Below are 24,825 nucleotides of genomic sequence, written 5' to 3' on the forward strand. Positions count from 1 at the left end.
GAGGTGCTGGCTAACGGAGTAGAACACCTATTTAGGCGAGGTGCTGGCTAACGGAGTAGAACACCTATTTAGGCGAGGTGCTGGCTAACGGAGTAGAACACCTATTTAGGCGAGGTGCTGGCTAACGGAGTAGAACACCTATTTAGGCGAGGTGCTGGCTAACGGAGTAGAACACCTATTTAGGCGAGGTGCTGGCTAACGGAGTAGAACACCTATTTAGGCGAGGTGCTGGCTAACGGAGTAGAACACCTATTTAGGCGAGGTGCTGGCTAACGGAGTAGAACACTTGAAAATGAAAGAGAGCCGCACACTCTAGGAGCTCAGATGCAAAAATGTTAATTTACCAACGTTTCGACAGCCAAGCTGTCTTCATCAGGGTACAATCACAAACACTGCGGGATGACTCATTTATATAGTGTCAAGACACACAGGTGTCTGTAATCATGGCCACGAGTGGCCTAATATCATTGGTTAATTTCTCAAATATTAAAATGGCATAGAAAAAGCAGCATACAAACAACAAATGGATAACATTCGATCATAGATTCATTTTAGACTACACAAGCTTACAAACAATTACAATGGCAAAGTCACAATAATCACAAGAATGGCTTCAGATCAAAGTCTATGTTGAGACCGAAGGGAGCGAGGGTCTTTAAGTTAAAGATCCAGGCAGCCTCTCATTTTAACAATAAATTATCAAGGTCACCCCCTCTCCTAGGGAGGGTGACATGTTCGATGCCAATATAACGCAGAGCTCTGCTGTGTCTGTCTGTTCTGAACCTCACACTCAGTCACCACACTCACTGCCCACCATACTGACCCTAGGCCTGGACAGGAACTGTCACACAGACACAGACACAAACACAGTCACTATTCCTAGAATGTTATAGTTGGATGTGTGGTAACAGGAAAGTTGAGGCCCTCTTCCTGTATGATAAATGCAGATGACAAAGCAGTGAAATTGATGGAGGAAGTTGTATTTCTAGTGCCAAAACAGATAAACCCCCCATTACCGTGTGTTTCTATAGCAACGTGCATGCCCCGCCCACCTGAGGGTCTGTCTTTTTCAGCAGTATTTGCTGTGTTTGAGGGATGCAAAATCCACGTATCACTTTACATCTGGCTGGGATTGATTGCTTTCCTTTGACTCTTCCCAACTCTTTTATACTCTTCCTTGTGCCTGATGTTTTCCCCCCCCGTTAACGTTACCACCACGGAGATGTTCGCAATGACCCGTCACACACACCCCGGTAATGGCTGACATGGGCTCAATGGGATACATTGTCTTTGAGTCTGTATGAACTCTAAAGTTTAGTCAGGGATTTAACGCACCTTCTCCACACTTACATCACAAGAAAGATGACTTTTATTTTTGATGAGTGTACATGTTATTTGTGGGATTGAAGAAAGAAAAAAAAAGTTATAATTGAATACAGTTAAACTTAGATGCGCTGAAATGAAAGAAAATGTATGAAAATGAACACTGGGATTATAGTGACATTATATCTTGGAAACAATCTAACTATTTTTTTAGATAGGTGTCTTCTAACTATTACATTTATTAGAGTTGTTTTAAAAACCTTTTAACAATTTTCGATGACCGTTGCTAGTTAAGTTCCTCTCCTTTATTGTTGTGTTTCTCAACAGGAGAGGCGGAAGGAGTACGAAGCTAACCTAAAGAAGGCAGGTCTGGAGCTGGAGACAGAGGATCAATCGGTGAGATTCCTGCTCTGAAGATTCATTCGGTTAGATAAACCAAGTTATGGTGATATTCTTGCTCTGACGGTTCATTCAGTTAGATATTACCAAGTTATGGTGATATTCTTGCTCTGACGGTTCATTCAGTTAGATATTACCAAGTTATGGTGATATTCTTGCTCTGACGGTTCATTCAGTTAGATATTACCAAGTTATGGTGAGATTCTTGCTCTGACGATTCATTCAGTTAGATAAACCAAGTTATGGTCAGCATGAACTGATCTGGGACCAGGTTAGTGAATAACACCATTGAACCATAGAAGTTAGTAATGCAGCATGAACTGATCTGGGACCAGGTTAGTGAATAACACCATTGGACCTTACAGGGACAGACTGTTCTGTTTTTGTATTGCGGGATACCATTACTCTTTCTCACCACCTGGGGGTGGAACTGATATGACTTTGTCTGTCTTTGTTTCTCTGCCTGTTTCTCTGGTCTATTTCTCTGCCTGTTTCTCTGGTCTAATTATCTACCTATTTCTCTGCCTGTTTCTCTGGTCTATTTCTCTGCCTGTTTCTCTGGTCTATTTCTCTGCTTGTTTCTCTGGTCTAATTATCTACCTATTTCTCTGCCTGTTTCTCAGGTCTATTTCTCTGCCTGTTTCTCTGGTCTAATTATCTACCTATTTCTCTGCCTGTTTCTCTGGTCTAATTATCTACCTATTTCTCTGCCTGTTTCTCTGGTCTATTTCTCTGCCTGTTTCTCTGGTCTATTTCTCTGCCTGTTTCTCTGGTCTAATTATCTACCTATTTATCTGCCTGTTTCTCAGGTCTATTTCTCTGCCTGTTTCTCTGGTCTAATTATCTACCTATTTCTCTGCCTGTTTCTCTGGTCTATTTCTCTGCCTGTTTCTCTGGTCTAATTATCTACCTATTTCTCTGCCTGTTTCTCAGGTCTATTTCTCTGCCTGTTTCTCTGGTCTATTTCTCTGTCTGTTTCTCTGTCTGTTTCTCTGCCGGTCAATCTCCACATCTGTCCATCTCCACATCTCTCCATCTCCACATCTCTCCAACTCCCCATCTCCACAACTCTCCATCTCCCCATCTCACCATCTCTCCATCTCACCATCTCTCCATCTCCCCATCTCACCATCTCTCCATCTCCCCATCTCACCATCTCTCCATCTCTCCATCTCCCCATCTCACCATCTCTCCATCTCCCCATCTCTCCATCTCCCCATCTCTCCATCTCCCCATCTCACCATCTCACCATCTCTCCATCTCCCCATCTCACCATCTCTCCATCTCTCCATCCCACCATCTCTCCAAATCTCCACATTCCACATCACCCCATCTCAACATCTCTCCATCGCCACATCACCCCATCTCTCCATCCCAACACCTTCAACATCTCTTGATCTCTCCATCCTACAATCTCTCCAAATCTCTCCTTCTCCCCATCTTGCCATGTCTCCATCTCACCATCTCTCAATCTCCACATCTCACCATGTCACCATCCTACCATCTCTCCAAATCTCTCCAAATCTCCATATCTCTCCGTCTCCATGTCTCCATCTCACCATCACACCATCTCACCATCTCTCCATTTCACCATCTCCACATCTCTCCATTCATCTCTCCATTTCTCTCCTCCAATCAGGAGTCAGATGATGGTAAGACATACTATGTGAAGATCCACACTCCATGGGATGTGCTAGCCACCTATGCCGATGTCCTCAAGATCAAGGTTCCCTTCAAGGCCAACGACATCCCCGCCCACAAGGTACAGTAGGCAGCCGGGTATCCTAGTGGTTAGAGAGGCGAGCCAGCAACCAGAGGGTTCCCGGGTTCTAATCGCAAAACTGAAAGGAAAAATCTCGTCAGGACAAATTTCTGTAGACTGTAGGGAAGATCTGTTTGTGCTCTTGCTAACTCCATTGCTTTCATTGTCAAGTCAAACACAATTGGCCGTCACGCTTCAGTAGGAATGTAAAACTAGTACTCAGGCTAGGAATGTAAAACTAGCCCTCAGGATAGAAATGTAAAACTAGTACTCAGTTTAGGAATGTAAAACTAGTACTCAGGCTAGGAATGTAAAACTAGTACTCAGGCTAGGAATGTAAAACTAGTACTCAGTTTAGGAATGTAAAACTAGTACTCAGGCTAGGAATGTAAAACTAGTACTCAGGCTAGGAATGTAAAACTAGTACTCAGGCTAGGAATATAAAACTAGTACTCAGGAATATAAAACTAGCCCTCAGTTTAGGAATGTAAAACTAGTACTCAGGATAAGAATGTAAAACTAGCACTCAGGATAGGAATGTAAAATGATAAAGATTCCCATTCTTAAAGTCTCCTCTTCCACCAGGACATTCCCATGAACTGGCTGTTCACTCCCTTCCGTCTACCGAACCACATTATGAATCCTGAACCAGACTACTTCACCTCACCCTTCAACAAGGAAAAGATCGACTTCTTCCTTATCGATGACAAGGAGACCTTCTTCCCTCCCTCTGTCCGCAACAGGATAGTAAGTACTGCACCATCATTAGGTTTATTATAGGAGCATCAAGTGGATCGTCATTAGGGTTTATTATAGGAGCATCAAGTGGATCGTCATTAGGGTTTATTATAGGAGCATCAAGTGGATCGTCATTAGGGTTTATTATAGGAGCATCAAGTGGACTGTCATTAGGGTTTATTATAGGAGCATCAAGTGGACTGTCATTAGGGTTTATTATAGGAGCATCAAGTAGATCGTCATTAGGGTTTATTATAGGAGCATCAAGTGGATCGTCATTAGGGTTTATTATAGGAGCATCAGGTGGATCATCATTAGGGTTTATTATAGGAGCATCAAGTGGACTGTCATTAGGGTTTATTATAGGAGCATCAAGTGGATCGTCATTAGGGTTTATTATAGGAGCATCAAGTGGACTGTCATTAGGGTTTATTCTAGGAGCATCAAGTGAATCGTCGTAACACTTATTTCTTATCAGAGTTTTAAATGTAGCCATTCAAGGTAATCCTGTAAATATAGTGGCTTCTAAAATGAATTAATATAATATTAAACTTTCACCTCTCCTCCTCCAGGTGTTCTAAATGACCTTTCACCTTTCCTCCTCCAGGTGTACTAAATGACCTTTCACCTTTCCTCCTCCAGGTGTATTAAATGACCTTTCACCTCTCCTCCTCCAGGTGTATTAAATTACCTTTCACCTCTCCTCCTCCAGGTGTACTAAATTACCTTTCACCTCTCCTCCTCCAGGTGTATTAAATGACCTTTCACCTCTCCTCCTCCAGGTGTACTAAATGACCTTTCACCTCTCTTCCTCCAGGTGTACTAAATTACCTTTCACCTCTCCTCCTCCAGGTGTACTAAATGACCTTTCACCTCTCCTCCTCCAGGTGTACTAAATGACCTTTCACCTCTCCTCCTCCAGGTGTACTAAATTACCTTTCACCTCTCCTCCTCCAGGTGTACTATATCCTGGCCCGCTGTGCGTACTACAAGGAGGACAGTGATGACAAGAACAAGAAGGGCATCAAGCGCCTGCTCAACAACGGGACCTACGGGGCTGCCTTCCCACTACATGATGTAAGAAGCTACTGTATAACAGTGATCTTTCTTCTGGCGGCTAAAACAGCGTTGCCCTCTGGGCTCTTGTTGTGCCTAATGGTATGCACATGTGCCATTGAGTATCTGTGAAGTCGTTAAAGGCATAGTGTGTGTGAGGTATAAATGACTTTAAAGGTAGTTTTCGGCGAGAGACATAAAGATGAGTTCATCTGATTCTGACTCTGGGGGAAGTTGAAAAATGGCTTGATTGCCAGGATCTTCGCACCATCGCTTTACTGGAAAGGAAAGTGAAATACATGGGGTTTTTTTTGTGCACAATGTGCTCTCTTTGTGTTTCATACAATAATTCCCTGTTTAGAGGACAGTTGGATATGTGGCTACTGCGACTGAAGCTCATTTGTAATTGAACTGATCCAAGCATTTTCTCTATAACAAAACTGACATCACCTTTGGATGTGAGACACGCATGTTATGGATGAACAGTAGCACCATGACTCTATAAATGACATGTATCCAGTAGCACCATGACTCTATAAATTACATGTATCCAGTAGCACCATGACTCTAATGACATCTATCCAGTAGCACCATGACTCTAATGACATCTATCCAGTAGCACCATGACTCTAATGACATCTATCCAGTAGCACCATGACTCTATAAATGACATGCATCCAGTAGCACCATGACTCTATAAATGACATGTATCCAGTAGCACCATGACTCTATAAATGACATGTATCCAGTAGCACCATGACTCTAATGACATCTATCCAGTAGCACCATGACTCTAATGACATCTATCCAGTAGCACCATGACTCTAATGACATCTATCCAGTAGCACCATGACTCTAATGACATCTATCCAGTAGCACCATGACTCTAATGACATCTATCCAGTAGCACCATGACTCTAATGACATCTATCCAGTAGCACCATGACTCTAATGACATCTATCCAGTAGCACCATGACTCTATAAATGACATGTATCCAGTAGCACCATGACTCTAATGACATTTATCCAGTAGCACCATGACTCTAACGACATCTATCCAGTAGCACCATTACTCTAATTACATGTATCCAGTAGCACCATGACTCTATAAATGACATGTATCCAGTAGCACCATGACTCTAATGACATGTATCCAGTAGCACCATGACTCTAATGACATCTATCTAGTAGCACCATGACTCTAATGACATCTATCCAGTAGGACCATGACTCTAATGACATCTATCCAGTAGCACCATGACTCTATAAATGACATCTATCCAGTAGCACCATGACTATAAATGACATGTATCCAGTAGCACCATGACTCTATAAATGACATGTATCCAGTAGCACCATGACTCTAATGACATCTATCCAGTAGCACCATGACTCTAATGACATGTATCCAGTAGCACCATGACTCTAATGACATCTATCCAGTAGCACCATGACTCTAATGACATGTATCCAGTAGCACCATGACTCTATAAATGACATGTATCCAGTAGCACCATGACTCTAATGACATGTATCCAGTAGCACCATGACTCTAATGACATCTATCCAATAGCACCATGACTCTAATGACATCTATCCAGTAGCACCATGACTCTATAAATGATATGTATCCAGTAGGACCATGACTCTAATGACATCTATCCAGTAGCACCATGACTCTATAAATGACATGTATCCAGTAGCACCATGACTCTAATGACATGTATCCAGTAGCACCATGACTCTATAAATGACATGTATCCAGTAGCACCATGACTCTAATGACATGTATCCAGTAGCACCATGACTCTATAAATTACATGTATCCAGTAGCACCATGACTCTATAAATGACATCTATCCAGTAGCACCATGACTCTAATGACATCTATCCAGTAGCACCATGAATCTATAAATGACATGTATCCAGTAGCACCATGACTCTATAAATGACATCAATCCAGCAGGACCATGACTCTAATGACATCTATCCAGTAGCACCATGACTCTATAAATGACATGCATCAAAGGACCATGACTCTAATGACATCTATCCAGTAGCACCATGACTCTATAAATGACATGTATCCAGTAGCACCATGACTCTATAAATGACATGTATCCAGCAGGACCATGACTCTAATGACATCTATCCAGTAGCACCATGACTCTAATGACATGTATCCAGTAGCACCATGACTCTATAAATTTCATCTATCCAGTAAGACCATGACTCTATAAATGACATCTATCCAGTAGGACCATGACTCTATAAATGACATCTATCCAGTAGGACCACGACTCTATAAATGACATCTATCCAGTAGCACCATGACTCTAATGACATCTATCCAGTAGGACCATGACTCTATAAATTACATCTATCCAGTAGGACCATGACTCTAATGACATGTATCCAGTAGCACCATGACTCTATAAATGACATGTATCCAGCAGCACCATGACTCTATAAATGACATGTATCCAGTAGCACCATGACTCTATAAATGACATCTATCCAGTAGCACCATGACTCTATAAATGACATCTCTATAAATGGCATCTATCCAGCAGGACCATGACTCTAATGACATCTATCCAGTAGCACCATGACTCTATAAATGACATGTATCCAGCAGGACCATGACTCTAATGACATCTATCCAGTAGCACCATGACTCTATAAATTACATGTATCCAGTAGCACCATGACTCTATAAATGACATGTATCCAGCAGGACCATGACTCTAATGACATCTATCCAGTAGCACCATGACTCTATAAATTACATGTATCCAGTAGCACCATGACTCTATAAATGACATGTATCCAGCAGGTCCATGACTCTAATGACATCTATCCAGTAGCACCATGACTCTAATGACATGTATCCAGTAGCACCATGACTCTATAAATTACATCTATCCAGTAAGACCATGACTCTATAAATTACATCTATCCAGTAGGACCATGACTCTATAAATGACATCTATCCAGTAGGACCATGACTCTATAAATGACATCTATCCAGTAGCACCATGACTCTAATGACATCTATCCAGTAGGACCATGACTCTATAAATGACATCTATCCAGTAGCACCATGACTCTAATGACATCTATCCAGTAGCACCATGACTCTATAAATGACATGTATCCAGTAGCACCAAGACTCTAATGACATGTATCCAGTAGCACCATGACTCTATAAATGACATGTATCCAGTAGCACCATGACTCTATAAATGATATCTATCCAGTAGCACCATGACTCTAATGACATCTATCCAGTAGCACCATGACTCTAGTGACATCTATCCAGTAGCACCATGACTCTAATGACATGTATCCAGTAGCACCATGACTCTATAAATGACATGTATCCAGCAGGACCATGACTCTAATGACATGTATCCAGTAGGGTCATGGCTCTAATGACATCTTTCTCTCTGTATGTCTACAGTCTCGCTACTGGAAGGCATCCAGAGACCCCAACAGTGAGAGTGAGAGATTCAGCCTCTACAAACACTGGGCCCGGTTCTTCAGTTTCTTCAAAGAGCAGCCTCTCAATTTGATACGGTGAGAGCACAACATAACACGACACAACACGAAACAACATGACACAACACGGCACGACACAACATGAAACAACACGACACTACACGACACCACACAACACAACACGGCACAACATGACACAACACGGCACAACACAACACGACAAGACACAATACAACACTCCACACACAGAGAAGTGTACAAAGCTCTCCCTCGCCCTCCATTTGGCAAATCTGACCATAACTCTGTCCTCCTGATTCTTGCTTACAAGCAAAAATTAAAGCAGGAAGCACCAGTGACCCGGTTTATAAAAAAGTGGTCAGATGAAGCAGATGCTAAACTACAGGACTGTTTTGCTATCACAGACTGGAACATGTTCCAGGATTCTTCCGATGGCATTGAGGAGTACACCACATCAGTCACTGGCTTCATCAATAAGTGCATCAATGACCTAGACCCCACAGTGACAATATGTACTGTACATACCCCAACCAGAAGCCATGGATTACAGGCAACATCCGCACTGAGCTAAATGGTAGAGCTGATTCTTTTGTCGTGACTTTACTTTCATTAATCTGATGACTGTTATATATTGAATCAACTAAATATGTTTAATTGTTACCTGATTAAACTAATCATGTAACAACTAACTCATTACGAATTTGGGGCACCACGAGAGCGGTTGTTTAAATTGTTACCATCTCCCGATTTTAAACTCTAAGGGTCTTTACATATCCCATCCATAAAACAGTCAACGTATTAATCATTACCTCTTATCATATCATCATTCTGAATAGTCGTAACCTTCTTGGATCTGCAGAATAAACAAAAAAAAGTCCCTAGCGGACTAACACAGCATATTACGGCTAATCAGCCATACCAGTGAATGTCCGAGAGAGGAGTTTTCTCCTCTCTCCACCTCGTGTTGATAGTCACGGCTTGACCCACTTTACACAAGCAGCTGCAGCCTGGTGATGTCCTGGTCTAGTCTGGGAGGTGAGTTATTTTCTTCACCTCGTGTTGAGGTTCCACGTTCCAAGCATTTCAAACATGTAATATGTACATGTACATATTACCTCAATGACCTCTACTAACCTGTGCCCCCGCACATTGACTCTATACCAGTACCCCCTGTCTACAGCCTCACTACTGTTAATTTATTGTTGCTCCTTAATTATTTGTTATTTTTCTATTTTCTTATTTTTTTCATTTTATTTATTTCTGTTTATGTCAGTTTATTTAGTAAATACTTTCTTATCACTTATTATTTTCTAAAATGCATTGTTGGTTAAGGACTTGTTAGTAAGCATTTTACTGTAAGGTTCTACACCTGTTGTATTCTGCGCATGTGACAAATAACATTTGATTTGATTTTTTTTCCATCCCGACTACCGACACTTTCATTACTATGGGACAGCGGGAGATCGAATTTGAGTATTGAAACATTATTGCAAATGTCGGAGAGACAGACAGCAAGGTTGATCTCTGCTGTTGAAAACGAAATATTAGTCTAAAAGAAATGTGAGATAATGTCTGTATGCTTTTTATAGTGGAGATCCAGTTTATAAATTGCCTGGCTGGGCTGCTGATACAGTGGATTGCGCAGTCAGATGGAACAGAGTAAATAGGGATTTTAGACCCACCAGTTGTATAATCCAACGTACATGAACGCCCTACGTACAGTGACAGACCTTACAGTATATTTCCAGAGATCTTGATTGCTGTAAACTCTGCAAGCTGAATTCACCTTTAAAAGTAAACTGCAGTGCCCAGGTCGTTAACTGTAACTGTGTCTGCCCATTATTTTTAGACACTAGATAGACCTGACCTGGAGTTCACAACCTGATTGTTGTTGTTTGATTGGTTGTATTTCCCATAACAGGAAGTATTACGGGGAGAAGATGTTTGATTGGTTGTATTTCCCATAACAGGAAGTATTACGGGGAGAAGATGTTTGATTTGTTGTGTTGTATTTCTCATAACAGGAAGTATTACGTGGAGAAGATGTTTGATTGATTGTATTTCCCATAACAGGAAGTATTACGGGGAGAAGATTGGGATCTACTTTGCCTGGCTGGGTTTCTACACTGAGATGCTGTTCTTCGCTGCGGTAGTCGGCCTGATCTGCTTTCTCTATGGATTGTTCACCTTCGATGACAACGTCTGGAGGTGAGGGCCCCTGAATCACAATTCAACCCCTAGCCACTAGCCCCTTACATTTGTGTAGTGTAGCCCCTAGATCCTATCCCCCTTGTGTGAGCCCCTAGCTCCTATCCCCTAGGCGCTCTTGTTGATCTGAGAGGATTATTGGTGCAAGCAGTATCTAGTGTAACTATTATACATTTGTACGTTGTCCGTGGATGACAGATTGATACGTTCAATGATTGGGACTCTAGCTAAGGTGGCTGAGAATGTAGCTCATATGTTTTGATACAGTTAGACCTACACTACCGGTCAAACGTTTTGAAAACACATACCTCATTCAAGGGTTTTTCTTTATTTTTTCATATTTTCTACATTAGTAGAATAATAGTGAAGACATCAAAAACTGTATGAAATAACACACATGGAATCATGTGGTAACCAACAAAAGTGTTAAACAAATCAAAATATCTTTTATATACTTTTTTTTGGTTACTACATGATTCCATATGTGTTATTTCATAGTTGTGATGTCTTCACTATTATTCTACAATGTAGACAATAATAAAATAAAAAATGTATTGATCGAGTAGGTGTTGTAACATCTTTTGACCAGACATCATGACGCTATCATTTAGATTGCTTTGAAATCTCTTTCTTATGTCCTTCTCCATCAAACTTCGTTGTTTCAGTAAAGAAATCTGCAGTGAGGAGATTGGAGGCAACATTATCATGTGTCCGCTGTGTGATAAGACGTGTGGCTACTGGAAGCTCAACTCAACGTGTAATTCGTCCTGGGTAAGAAGTCCACCCAGGCTTTGCACTGTGACGATATAAAGATAGTCATTGTTTTAGGGCTCCCGAGTGGCGCAGCGGTTTAAGGCATTGCATCTCTGGTTCGAATCCTGGCTGCTTCTACATCTACATTGCTTGCTGTTTGGGGTTTTAGGCTGGGTTTCTGTATAGCACTTCTGTATAGCACTACATCAGCTGATGTAAAAATTGGTTTATAAATACATTTTATTGATTGATTGATTGATTGATATCACAACTGGACGTGATTGGGAGTTCCATAGGGCTGCGCACAATTAGCCCAGCGTTATCTGGGTTTGACTGGGGTAGGCCGTCATTGTAAAAAAAAAAAAAATGTTTTTAACTGACTGGCCTAGTTAAATAAAGGTTAAATGTAAAAAATTAAAATAAATGGAAATGTGTTCAATTTGTAGACACATATCTCTACGGACTTTTTGAACATCATCCTCGTGTTTTCTTCTTTTAAGACACGTTATTTTGTCTATGAACTTACTCTGGTTTTTCTTCTTTCAGCAATCGCATATGTTTGACAATGTGGGGACAGTTTTCTTTGCCATATTCATGGGGATTTGGGGTAAGTGACAGTACTGTAACTGTGCATGAGTGCCCCCTAGTGGCAGCTGCCAATAGCTACAACTGGAAAACAGACATTCTCTTGGAGTACTATTGTATTTTATAACAGCGGAACCTCTCTAGCCTGAAGTCAGGACCTGTTTACAGTTACATGTTTTACATTTTAGTCACTTACAACAGCGATTAGGGTTAAGTGCCTTGCTCAAGGGCACATCGGCATATTTTTTCCATCGTTTCGGCTAAGGGATTTGAACCGGCGACCTTTCGCCAAACATACGACACGGAGAGTGTACCTAGCCTACAGCCTCACCTGTATGAATGCTCTGTCATGTTGGTGAATTGCTACTGAATATAGAGGACACTGAAGGGATGAGTGATATCTAACATAATGCTAAACTATTGCTAGTAAAAAGAATGAAGTTCTACCAAGCCTTTCCACAGAGTCTCCTTTTGGCCTAACTCTGTCTCCTCACCCTGTCCTTCTGCAGTGACTCTGTTCCTGGAGTTCTGGAAGCGTCGGCAGGCCCGGCTGGAGTACGAGTGGGACCTGGTGGACTTTGAGGAAGAGCAGCAGCAGCTTCAACTACGACCAGAGTACGAGATCAAGTGTACCAGCCGCAGACTCAACCGCGTTACACAGGTGCTTGTGTTACCATCACTTACCTGCATCATAACACTGGGTTAGGGGTTAAGGGTTTAGGGGTTAGGGTTTAGCGTGGGGTTTGGGTTTAGCGTGGGGTTTGGGTTTAGCGTGGGGTTTGGGTTTAGCGTGGGGTTTGGGTTTAGCGTGGGGTTTGGGTTTAGCGTGGGGTTTGGGTTTAGCGTGGGGTTTGGGTTAGGGTTTAGCGTGGGGTTAGGTTTAAGGGTTAGGGTTTAGCGTGAGGTTGGGGTTGGGGTTAGGTTTAAGGGTTAGGGTTTAGCGTGGGGTTAGGTTTAGGAGTTAGGGTTTAGCGTGAGGTTGGGGTTAATGTTACGGCCAGAGGGTTAGGGTTTAGCGTGGGGTTTGGGTTTAGCGTGGGGTTTGGGTTTAGCGTGGGGTTTGGGTTTAGCGTGGGGTTTGGGTTTAGCGTGTGGTTTGGGTTAGGGTTTAGCGTGGGGTTAGGTTTAAGGGTTAGGGTTTAGCGTGAGGTTGGGGTTAGGTTTAAGGGTTAGGGTTTAGCGTGGGGTTGGGGTTAGGTTTAAGGGTTAGGGTTTAGTGTGAGGTTGGGGTTAATGTTACGGCCAGAGGGTTAGGGTTTAGCGTGGGGTTTGGGTTTAGCGTGGGGTTTGGGTTTAGCGTGGGGTTTGGGTTTAGGGTTATAGGGTTTAGCGTGGGGTTAGGGTTTAAGGGTTAGGGTTTAGCGTGAGGTTGGGGTTGGGGTTAGGGTTTAGCGTGGGGTTAGGTTTAGGAGTTAGGGTTTAGCGTGAGGTTGGGGTTAATGTTACGGCCAGAGGGTTAGGGTTTAGCGTGGGGTTTGGGTTTAGCGTGGGGTTTGGGTTTAGCGTGGGGTTTGGGTTTAGCGTGGGGTTTGGGTTTAGCGTGTGGTTTGGGTTAGGGTTTAGCGTGGGGTTAGGTTTAAGGGTTAGGGTTTAGCGTGAGGTTGGGGTTAGGTTTAAGGGTTAGGGTTTAGCGTGGGGTTGGGGTTAGGTTTAAGGGTTAGGGTTTAGTGTGAGGTTGGGGTTAATGTTACGGCCAGAGGGTTAGGGTTTAGCGTGGGGTTTGGGTTTAGCGTGGGGTTTGGGTTTAGGGTTATAGGGTTTAGCGTGGGGTTAGGGTTATAGGGTTTAGCGTGGGGTTGGGGTTAGGGTTTAGCGTGGGGTTAGGGTTACGGTTTAGCGCGGGGTTGGGATTAGGGTTATAGGGTTTAGCGTGAGGTTGGGGTTAGGGTTTAGTGTGGGGTTGGGGTTAGGGTTTAGCATAGGGTTAGGGTTTAGCGTGGGGTTGGGGTTAGGGTTAGGGTTTAGCGTGGGGTTAGGGTTTAGCGTAGTGTTAGGGTTTAGCGTGGGGTTGGAGTTACGAGACCAAGTGTACCAGCCGCAGACTCAACCGCGTTACACAGGGGCTTGTGTTACCATCACTTACCTGCATCATAACACTGGGTTAGGGGTTAAGGGTGTAGGGGTTAAGGGTGTAGGGGTTAGGGGCTCATGTTACCATACACAGGGGCTCGTGGTACCATATTGTTTCTGTGCATTACATTGTTGAATGCTTTACAAATAACACAGTGTGATTATTTCACTACAGTATATATTCTAGATACATATGTTTATGTCTGGATTTGGCTACCAACAACATTGCTGATGAAGCTTAGTTGTTCATCAAATTGAGTAACGTAGAGGCTTAGACAAACTGATAAAAGACAAGTAGGACATGGATAAAGAGGGGAGTTACTTCACCCTCCATCCACAGCTTCACCTTCCACATCTTCACCCTCATATCCTCACCCTCCACATCTTCACCCTCCACATCCTCACCTTCCACATCTTCAACCTTCACATCTCTCACCCTCCACATCTCACCCTCCACATCTTCACCCTCCACATCTTCACATCTTCATCCTCCATGTCCTCATCCTCCACATCCTCACCATTCTCAACCTCTACATTTTCACCATCCACATTTTCACTCTTCACCTCCTCATCCTGCACATCTCACCCTCCACATCTTCATCCTCCACGTCCTCATCTTCACCATTTTCAGCCTCACCATTTTCATCCTCCACAACTTCATTTTCACCCTCATTTTCAGCATCCACATTTTCACTCTTCAACTTCTCACCCTCCATATCCTCTTCCTCCACATTTTCACCGTCCACATCTTCACCCTCCACATTTTCAGCCTCCACATAATCCCCCTCCACATCCTCACCCTCCACATCTTTACCCTCCACATCCACATCTTCACCCTCCACATCTTCACCCTCCACATCCTCACCCTCCACACCTTTACCCTTCTCCTCCTCACCCTCCACATACTCACCCTCCACATAAACCCCCTCCACATCCTCACCCTCCACATCTTTACCCTCCACATCCACATCTTCACCCTCCACATCCTTACCCTCCACATCCACATCCCCACCCTCCACATCTTCACCCTCCACATCTGCACCATTTTCACCCTCCACATCTTCACCATCTTCACCCTCCACATCCTCACCCTCCACATCTGCACCATCTTCACCCTCCACATCCTTACCCTCCACATCTGCACCATCTTCACCCTCCACATCTTCACCCTCCACATCTGCACCATCTTCACCCTCCACATCTGCACCATATTCACCCTCCACATCTGCACCATCTTCACCCTCCACATCTGCACCATCTTCACCCTCCACATCTGTACCATCTTCACCCTCCACATCTGCACCATCTTCACCCTCCACATCTTCACCATCTTCATCCTCACTATCCTCACCCTCCACCTCCTCACCCTACCTGTCTGTAAATGTACTATAGGAGGAGGAGTGGGTCCTTGACAGGACGGCAGCTGATCTAGTGGGCAAAGTGCTCCTGTGTTGGGCCACTGTGGTGTTGTGGGTAAGACTGGCACAGAGGGGAGAGGAATGGCGGTTTGTTGTGATGTGGAGAGATGGTTTGGCAGGCCTGGCTTGTGTTGACTTACTCACGTCTGGATGGAAGATGTCTGAAGCTGACTGCAGCGTTTTACCTGGTAACCATGGAAACCTAGCTGTTCCAAAGCTAAAACAGAGTTGTGGTTGTGTTTAATAGCCTGGTGGTCCAGATCTGGTTCTGCTGTAAGAGCCAAATGCCATGGCAATGGTCACGACAATGACCAGAACCATAGACGTTCACTATCTCTGGGACCTGGCTAATTAAAGCATGGATTCACCAGGAAAGGGCTACAGTGGGTCAGTGAACTGGTCTGGGGTCAGGTCCGAAGTATGACACAGGGTTTGGGGTTCCATTCCATTAAAATTAATTTTCCCCATATGAGGAAAAACTGGAATCTGAATTTCAGTTTACTGATTGAAATGGAATTGAACCCAACTCTGGTATGACATGTCTTCACCAGTAGCCGAATGGTAACCATGGTGACTGACTGTGCATGTTGTCCCTGCTTTGCTTGGTTACGGTGTTGTAGGAGATGGAACCATACTTTCCCGCAAAATCCCAGTGTGCTCGTACATTCCTGTCTGGAGCCACCGTCATATTCTGGGTGAGCATTTATTAATGATAGTCTACTCTGTATCTCCCTCATCTCCCTCCTCCCTTGTTCTTATCTTCCTCCTCCCTTGTTCTCATCTTTCTTCTCCCTTGTTCTCATCTTCCTCCTCCCTTGTTCTCATCTTCCTCCTCCCTTGTTCTCTTCTTCCTTCTCCCTTGTTCTCATCTTTCTCCTCCCTTGTTCTCATCTTTCTCCTCCCTTGTTCTCATCTTCCTCCTCCCTTGTTCTCATCTCTCCTCCCTTGTTCTCATCTTCCTCCTCCCTTGTTCTCATCTCATCTCCCTCCTTCATAATCCTTTCCCTTGTTCTTAGCCCCCTCCTTCCTCATATTCCTCCTCCCTTATTCTCAACTCCCTCCTTTGTCATTTTCCTCATCCCTTGTTCTCAGCTCCCTTCTCTCTCTCCTCTTCTAGTTTCTCCTCCCTCTTGTCCTCCTTTTCTTGTTATTTCCCTCCTGTCTCCTCCTCTTCCTCTCCTCTGTCTCCTCTTCCTCCCTCTCCTCCTCTCCCTCCTCCTGTCTCCTCTTCCTCTCCTCACCTTCCTCTTCATCAGTGTCTTCTTCATATGATCATCATCACTCCTTATCCTCACCAACAAAATCTTCCATATTTCTCAGAACATTATAGAAAATGTTTGGAAATAGTATTGAGAGATACTTTTACAGTATTTGTGGATCCGAAACTGTGTGCTGAATGTGCATGATTTTTTATAAGCATGTGCACCATACTTTAGTGTTTTTTTTTTTTGATGGCATTGTTTTGACTCTTTACTATTTCATTCTTTGTTGATGTGGTGGTGATTTGTCAGTGTCTGTGTGTGAAACCTTCTCTAATTCTACTAGTACGTGTCAAATGCACTGTCTGGTTTTTGGCCTCATTTCCATTTTTCAAATTCAGTCAATTCAGTTTCATTTCAATTTCACATAACTTCCTGAATTGTATCTGTCCCTTTATGTACACTTATGTACACTCTCTACACTCTCTTCACCAATCCCCTCCTCTGCCTCAGATCTCCCTGATCATAGCGTGTATCATCGGAGTGATAGCCTACCGTTTGGCGGTGTACGCTGCGTTTGCCAGCATCATGAAGGACAGCCCCACCAATAACATCCACATGGTGGGCTCCCTCATCACCCCGCAGCTCGCCACCTCAGTCACCGCTTCCTGCATCAACTTTGTCATCATCATGATCCTCAACGTGATGTATGAGAGAGTGGCCATCTGGATCACTGACATGGGTAAGATAGAGAGTAGCCATCTGGATCACTGACATGGGTAAGATAGAGAGTAGCCGCCTGGATCACTGACATGGGTAAGATAGAGAGTAGCCGTCTGGATCACTGACATGGGTAAGCTAGAGAGTGGGCATCTGGATCACTGACATGGGTAAGATAGAGAGTAGCCATCTGGATCACTGACATGGGTAAGATAGAGAGTAGCCGTCTGGATCACTGACATGGGTAAGATAGAGAGTAGCCATCTGGATCACTGACATGGGTCAGATAGAGAGTAGCCGTCTGGATCACTGACATGGGTAAGATAGAGAGTAGCCGTCTGGATCACTGACATGGGTAAGATAGAGAGTAGCCGTCTGGATCACTGACATGGGTAAGATAGAGAGTGGGCATCTGGATCACTGACATGGGTAAGATAGAGAGTGGCCATCTGGATCACTGACATGGGTAAGATAGAGAGTAGCCGTCTGGATCACTGACATGGGTAAGATAGAGAGTAGCCGTCTGGATCACTGACATGGGTAAGATAGAGAGTAGCCATCTGGATCACTGACATGGGTAAGATAGAGAGTAGCCGTCTGGATCACTGACATGGGTAAGATAGAGAGTAGCCATCTGGATCACTGACATGGGTAAGATAGAAAGTAGCCATCTGGATCACTGACATGGGTAAGATAGAGAGTAGCCGTCTGGATCACTGACATGGGTAAGATAGAGAGTAGCCGTCTGGATCACTGGTAAGATGTAGGCGTGGGGTAACAAGAGGGGGAGGGGTAACAAGAGGGGGAGGGGTAACAAGAGGGGGAGGGGTAACAAGAGGGGGAGGGGTAACAATAGGGGGAGGGGTAACAAGAGGGGGAGGGGTAACAAGAGGGAGAGGGGTAACAAGAGGGGGAGGGGTAACAAGAGGGGGAGGGGTAACAAGAGGGGGAGGGGTAACAAGAGGGGGAGGGGTAAGAAGAGGGGCAGAGAGAATGATTGTTGTTTTAAGTCAGCTTACAAACAGATAAAGACGATAGCAAAATTGTGTTTGCATCCTGACCACGAAAATACGAACGACGTCGTAAAAAAAAGAAGAAGACGATCGCAGCCCTGCTTTAGTGAGTCGAATGCTGATTTACGATAGACGGATCAATTCCTTATTGTAGCCTCTCCTCGTTGTGAATGTTGCTTTTTTTTTCCCCTCAGAGATCCCCAAAACACACCTGGAGTACGAGAACAAGCTGACAGTGAAGATGTTTCTGTTCCAGTTCGTCAACTACTACTCTTCCTGTTTCTACGTGGCCTTCTTCAAGGGGAAGTTCGTCGGCCGTCCCGGAGACTACATCTATATGTTCGGCTGGAGCAAGCTGAGGAACGAGGAGGTAGAGTACCTAGTAGAGTACCTAGTGTAGAGTACCTAGTGTAGAGTACCTAGTGTAGAGTACCTAGTGTAGGGTACCTAGTGTAGGGCACCTAGTGTAGGGCACCTAGTGTAGGGCACCTAGTGTAGGGTACCTAGTGTAGAGTACCTAGTGTAGAGTACCTAGTGTAGAGTACCTAGTGTAGGGTACCTAGTGTAGGGCACCTAGTGTAGGGCACCTAGTGTAGGGTACCTAGTGTAGGGCACCTAGTGTAGGGTACCTAGTGTAGAGTACCTAGTGTAGAGTACCTAGTGTAGAGTACCTAGTGTAGAGTACCTAGTGTAGGGTACCTAGTGTAGAGTACCTAGTGTAGAGTACCTAGTGTAGAGTACCTAGTGTAGAGTACCTAGTGTAGGGTACCTAGTGTAGAGTACCTAGTGTAGAGTACCTAGTGTAGAGTACCTAGTGTAGAGTACCTAGTGTAGGGCACCTAGTGTAGGGTACCTAGTGTAGAGTACCTAGTGTAGAGTACCTAGTGTAGAGTACCTAGTGTAGAGCACCCAGTGTAGAATACCTAGTGTAGAATACCTAGTGTAGAGTACCTAGTGTAGAGTACCTAGTGTAGAGTACCTAGTGTAGGGCACCTAGTGTAGAATACCTAGTGTAGAGTACCTAGTGTAGAGTACCTAGTGTAGAGTACCTAGTGTAGAGTACCTAGTGTAGAGTACCTAGTGTAGAATACCTAGTGTAGAGCACCCAGTGTAGAGTACCTAGTGTAGAGTACCTAGTGTAGAGTACCCAGTGTAGAATACCTAGTGTAGAATACCTAGTGTAGAGTACCTAGTGTAGAGCACCTAGTGTAGAATACCTAGTGTAGAGCACCCAGTGTAGAATACCTAGTGTAGAGTACCTAGTGTAGAGCACCCAGTGTAGAATACCTAGTGTAGAGTACCCAGTGTAGAATACCTAGTGTAGAGCACCCAGTGTAGAATACCTAGTGTAGAGTACCTAGTGTAGAGTACCTAGTGTAGAGCACCCAGTGTAGAATACCTAGTGTAGAATACCTAGTGTAGAATACCTAGTGTAGAGCACCCAGTGTAGAATACCTAGTGTAGAGCACCCAGTGTAGAATACCTAGTGTAGAGTACCTAGTGTAGAGTACCTAGTGTAGAGCACCCAGTGTAGAATACCTAGTGTAGAATACCTAGTGTAGAGTACCTAGTGTAGAGTACCTAGTGTAGAGTACCTAGTGTAGGGCACCTAGTGTAGAATACCTAGTGTAGAGTACCTAGTGTAGAGTACCTAGTGTAGAGTACCTAGTGTAGAGTACCTAGTGTAGAGCACCCAGTGTAGAATACCTAGTGTAGAGTACCTAGTGTAGAGTACCTAGTGTAGAATACCTAGTGTAGAGTACCTAGTGTAGAATACCTAGTGTAGAGTACCCAGTGTAGAATACCTAGTGTAGAGTACCCAGTGTAGAATACCTAGTGTAGAATACCTAGTGTAGAATACCTAGTGTAGAGCACCCAGTGTAGAATACCTAGTGTAGAGTACCCAGTGTAGAATACCTAGTGTAGAATACCTAGTGTAGAGTACCCAGTGTAGAATACCTAGTGTAGGGCACCTAGTGTAGAGTACCTAGTGTAGAATACCTAGTGTAGAATACCTAGTGTAGGGTACCTAGTGTAGAGTACCCAGTGTAGAATACCTAGTGTAGAGTACCTAGTGTAGAGTACCTAGTGTAGGGTACCTAGTGTAGAGTACCTAGTGTAGAATACCTAGTGTAGAGTACCTAGTGTAGAGTACCTAGTGTAGAGTACCTAGTGTAGGGCACCTAGTGTAGAGTACCTAGTGTAGAGTACCCAGTGTAGAATACCTAGTGTAGGGCACCTAGTGTAGAGTACCTAGTGTAGAATACCTAGTGTAGGGTACCTAGTGTAGAGTACCCAGTGTAGAATACCTAGTGTAGAGTACCTAGTGTAGAGTACCTAGTGTAGGGTACCTAGTGTAGAGTACCTAGTGTAGAGTACCTAGTGTAGGGCACCTAGTGTAGAGTACCTAGTGTAGGGCACCTAGTGTAGAGTACCTAGTGTCTACTAACGAGATTACAACCAACTGGTCTCTGTTACAACCTGTTTAAGACGTCAATTCATAAGGAGGTCAAAAGGTCGTACTTGGGTTGTTATCGAGTCCTGGTTACAACCAGATAGACATATTTTTCCTGATTGCAAAAAAAAAAAAACGTTAGCTAAAAATTTTATCATACAACCAGTACAACTTGACCATGCAACCAGTATTGCCCGCTGTGAGGAAGATGAAAACCTGGACTTGACTTGACCACACGTCTGTCCTTCCTCAGTGTGATCCTGGTGGCTGTCTCATTGAGCTGACCACTCAGCTGGTCATAGTGATGGCAGGCAAACAGGTGTGGGGTAACATCCAGGAAGCTCTGGTTCCGTAAGTATTCATCCTGACATTGTCACCATACCTAAGGTCTGTAAACATGTCGTCTTGCGGCCAATACCTAACTTAAGTTGTGTTTTTACTCTGACTTAACTTTGGACTTTAGGGTAAATCACGTATTGATGTTAATAATGAAAGATTTGGCCTCCCGGGTGGCGCAGTGGTTAAGGGCGCTGTACTGCAGCGCCAGCTGTGCCACCAGAGACTCTGGGTTCGCGCCCAGGCTCTGTCGTAACCGGCCGCGACCGGTCCGTAGGGCGACACACAATTGTCCCAGCGTCGTCCGGGTTAGGGAGGGTTTGGCCGGTAGGGATATCCTTGTCTGTGTTAAGAAGCAGTGCAGCTTTGTTGGGTTGCGCATGAATTACAACCTTCGTCTCTCCCGAGCCCGTACGTGAGTTGTAGCGATGAAACAAGATAGTAGCTACTAACAAATGGAAAACACAAAAAGGGGTCAAATAAAATAATAATAATAATAAAAGATTTGCGGTAAAACTTGAGCATTCAGATGTCAATTTAGGATTCTGCCCCCCCTTTTTTTAGTTTTCTATACATTCTAGCCACAAATGTGAAGAGCAGTACCTCTGACCACTGTGTTGGTACTTCCAGGTGGCTGCTGAACTGGTGGGGGAGCCGCAAAGCCCGTAGCCACCCTGAGAGCCTGTACAGCCGCTGGGAGCAGGATCATGACCTGCAGAACTTTAGCCATCTGGGTCTTTTCTATGAGTACCTGGAGATGGGTGAGTAATGCAGCCAGGGACACACAGACCATTCGGGAAGGTATTCAGAACCTTTGACTTTTTCAACATTTTGTTACTTTACAGCCTTATTCTAAAATTGATTAAAGTATATATTTTTTCTTTACACATTTATAAAAAACTTTTTTTTTTAAAGAAATATCTTATTTCATAAGTATTCAGACCCTTTGCTATGAGACTCGAAATTGAGCTCGGGTCCATCCTGTTTCCATTGATCATCCTTGAGATGATTCTACTGCTTGATTGGTGTCCACCTGTGATAAATTCAATTGATTGGACATGATTTGGAAAGGCACACACCTGTCTATATATATAAGGTCCCACAATTGACAGTGCATGTCAGAGCAAAAACCAAGGCAAGGCAGGAATTGTCCGTAGAGCGCCGAGGCGGGATTGTGTCGAGGCACAGATCTGGGGAAGGGTACCAAAAAAATGTCTGCAGCATTGAAGGTCCCCAAGAACACAGTGGCCTCCATCATAAATGGAAGATGTTTGGAACCACCAAGACTCTTCCTAGAGCTGGCCGCCCGGCCAAACTAAACAATCGGGGTAGAAGGGCCTTGGTCAGGGAGGTGACAAAGAACCCAATGGTCACTCTGACAGAACTCCAGAGTTCCTCTGTGGAGATTGGGGAACCTTCCAGAAGGACAACCATCTCTGTCAGGGGTTGTTGTCCTCGTGCCACACGGCCAGGTCTCTGACCTGCTCCCTAGGCTGTCTCATCGTGATCAGGCCTACCACTGTTGTGTCATCAGCAATCTTAATGATGGTGTTGGAGTCGTGCCTTGCCGTGCAGTCATGAGGGAACAGGGAGTACAGGAGGGGACTGAGCACACATCCCTGAGGGGCCCCCGTGTTGAGGATCAGCGTGGCGGATGTGTTGTTACCCACCCTTACCACCTGGGGGCGGCCTGTCAGGAAGTCCAGGATCCAGGTGCAGAGGGAGGTGTTTAGTCCCAGGGTCCTTAGCGTAGTGATGAGGTTTGAGGACACTATGGTGTTGAACGCTGAGCTGTAGTCAATGAATAGCATTCTCACATACATTACCGTTTGGGATCACTTATAAATGTCCTTGTTTTTGAAAGAAAAGCTACTTTTTTTTCCATTAAAATAACATCATATTGAACAAGAATAGACTGATGAGTTTCAAAAGAAAGTTAATTGTTTCTGGCCATTTTGAGCCTGTAATCGAACCCACAAATGCTGATGCTCCAGATACTCATCTAGTCTAAAGAAGGCCAGTTTTATTGCTTCTTTAATCAGAACAACAGTTTTCAGCTGTGCTAACATAATTCCAAAAAGGTTTTCTAATGATCAATTAGCCTTTTTAAAATGATAAACTTGGATTAGCTAACACAGCGTGCCATTGGAACACAGGAGTGATGGTTGCTGATAATGGACCTCTGTACACCTATGTAGATATTACATAACAAATAACATTTGTTTCCAGCTACAATAGTAATTTACAACATTAACAACGTCCACACTATATTTCTGATCTATTTGATGTAATTTTAATGGACAAAAATGTTTGCTTTTCTTTCAAAAACAAGGTCATTTCTAAGTGATAATATTACTTAGAAATATTACTTTTATAAATGCCTCATGAGCTTAGTTCATTGGTACCACCTCATCAGAAACCAAAATATAAGCTTGTTTTACTCTAATGTTTGTAAACATTGTAAATGGTCAATCCTTGCATCCATAGCTCTGTCAATTAATGTGAGAGTGGTTGCATTTCTCCAGGCCTCCATCCCTCTGCTTTTTACCAAAACAGAACAAAAAGATATGTGCTTTTCTTTCTAAAAACAAGGAAACTTCTCAGTGACATCAAACGTTTGAACGGTGGTGTTTGGTGTTTCTTCTGTCCAGAAAGAACAGTGTGGAGCGCAATAGAGATTGCATCATCTGTGGATCTGTTTGGTGCGGTGTGCAAATTGGAGTGGGTCTAAGGGTTTCTGGGATAATGGTGTTTATGTGAGCCATGACCAGCCTTTCAAAGCATTTCATGGCTACAGAAGTGAGTGTTACGGGTCGCTAGTCATTTAGGCTGGTTACCTCACCACCTGGGGGCGGCCCGTCAGGAAGTCCAGGATCCAGTTGCAGAGGGAGGTGTTTAGTCCCAGGATCCTTAGCTTAGTGATGAGCGTTGTGGGCACTATGGTGTTGAACGCTGAGCTGTAGTCAACGAATAGCATTCTCACATAATGGTTCCTTTTGTCCAGGAGGGAAAGGGCAGTGTGGAGTGCAATAGAGATTGCATCATCTGTGGATCTGTTGGTGCGGTGTGCAAATTGGAGTGGGTGTAGGGTTTCTGGGATAATGGTGTTGATGTGAGCCATGACCAGCCTTTCAAAGCATTTCATGGCTACAGAAGTGAGTGTTACGGGTCGCTAGTCATTTAGGCAGGTTACCTTCGTGTTCTTGGGCACAGGGACTATGGTGGTCTAGTTTGAAACATGTTGGTATTACAGTCTCAGTCAGGGAGAGC

At 44.0% G+C, this 24,825-nt stretch overlaps 1 protein-coding gene across 3 annotated transcripts in view; it reads left to right on the top strand.

The window, feature by feature from the left end:
- The window catches only part of LOC109886375 (anoctamin-5), a 77,122-nt gene that overhangs the window by 35,638 nt on the left and 16,659 nt on the right, over positions 1-24,825 (top strand). For all 3 annotated transcript variants that reach the window (XM_031832953.1, XM_031832955.1, XM_031832956.1), the window contains 14 exons: positions 1,651-1,719; positions 3,362-3,484; positions 4,070-4,231; positions 5,180-5,299; positions 8,743-8,858; positions 10,872-11,006; positions 11,672-11,777; positions 12,306-12,366; positions 12,854-13,005; positions 16,453-16,527; positions 17,545-17,773; positions 18,959-19,134; positions 21,473-21,570; positions 22,186-22,316. In XM_031832953.1, coding sequence (XP_031688813.1) covers positions 1,651-1,719; positions 3,362-3,484; positions 4,070-4,231; positions 5,180-5,299; positions 8,743-8,858; positions 10,872-11,006; positions 11,672-11,777; positions 12,306-12,366; positions 12,854-13,005; positions 16,453-16,527; positions 17,545-17,773; positions 18,959-19,134; positions 21,473-21,570; positions 22,186-22,316 — 1,753 coding nt within the window. The remainder of the gene's footprint in view (positions 1-1,650; positions 1,720-3,361; positions 3,485-4,069; positions 4,232-5,179; positions 5,300-8,742; positions 8,859-10,871; positions 11,007-11,671; positions 11,778-12,305; positions 12,367-12,853; positions 13,006-16,452; positions 16,528-17,544; positions 17,774-18,958; positions 19,135-21,472; positions 21,571-22,185; positions 22,317-24,825) is intronic.

Source organism: Oncorhynchus kisutch, linkage group LG10 (genome assembly GCF_002021735.2).
Source record: "Oncorhynchus kisutch isolate 150728-3 linkage group LG10, Okis_V2, whole genome shotgun sequence".
Lineage (NCBI taxonomy): Eukaryota > Metazoa > Chordata > Actinopteri > Salmoniformes > Salmonidae > Oncorhynchus > Oncorhynchus kisutch.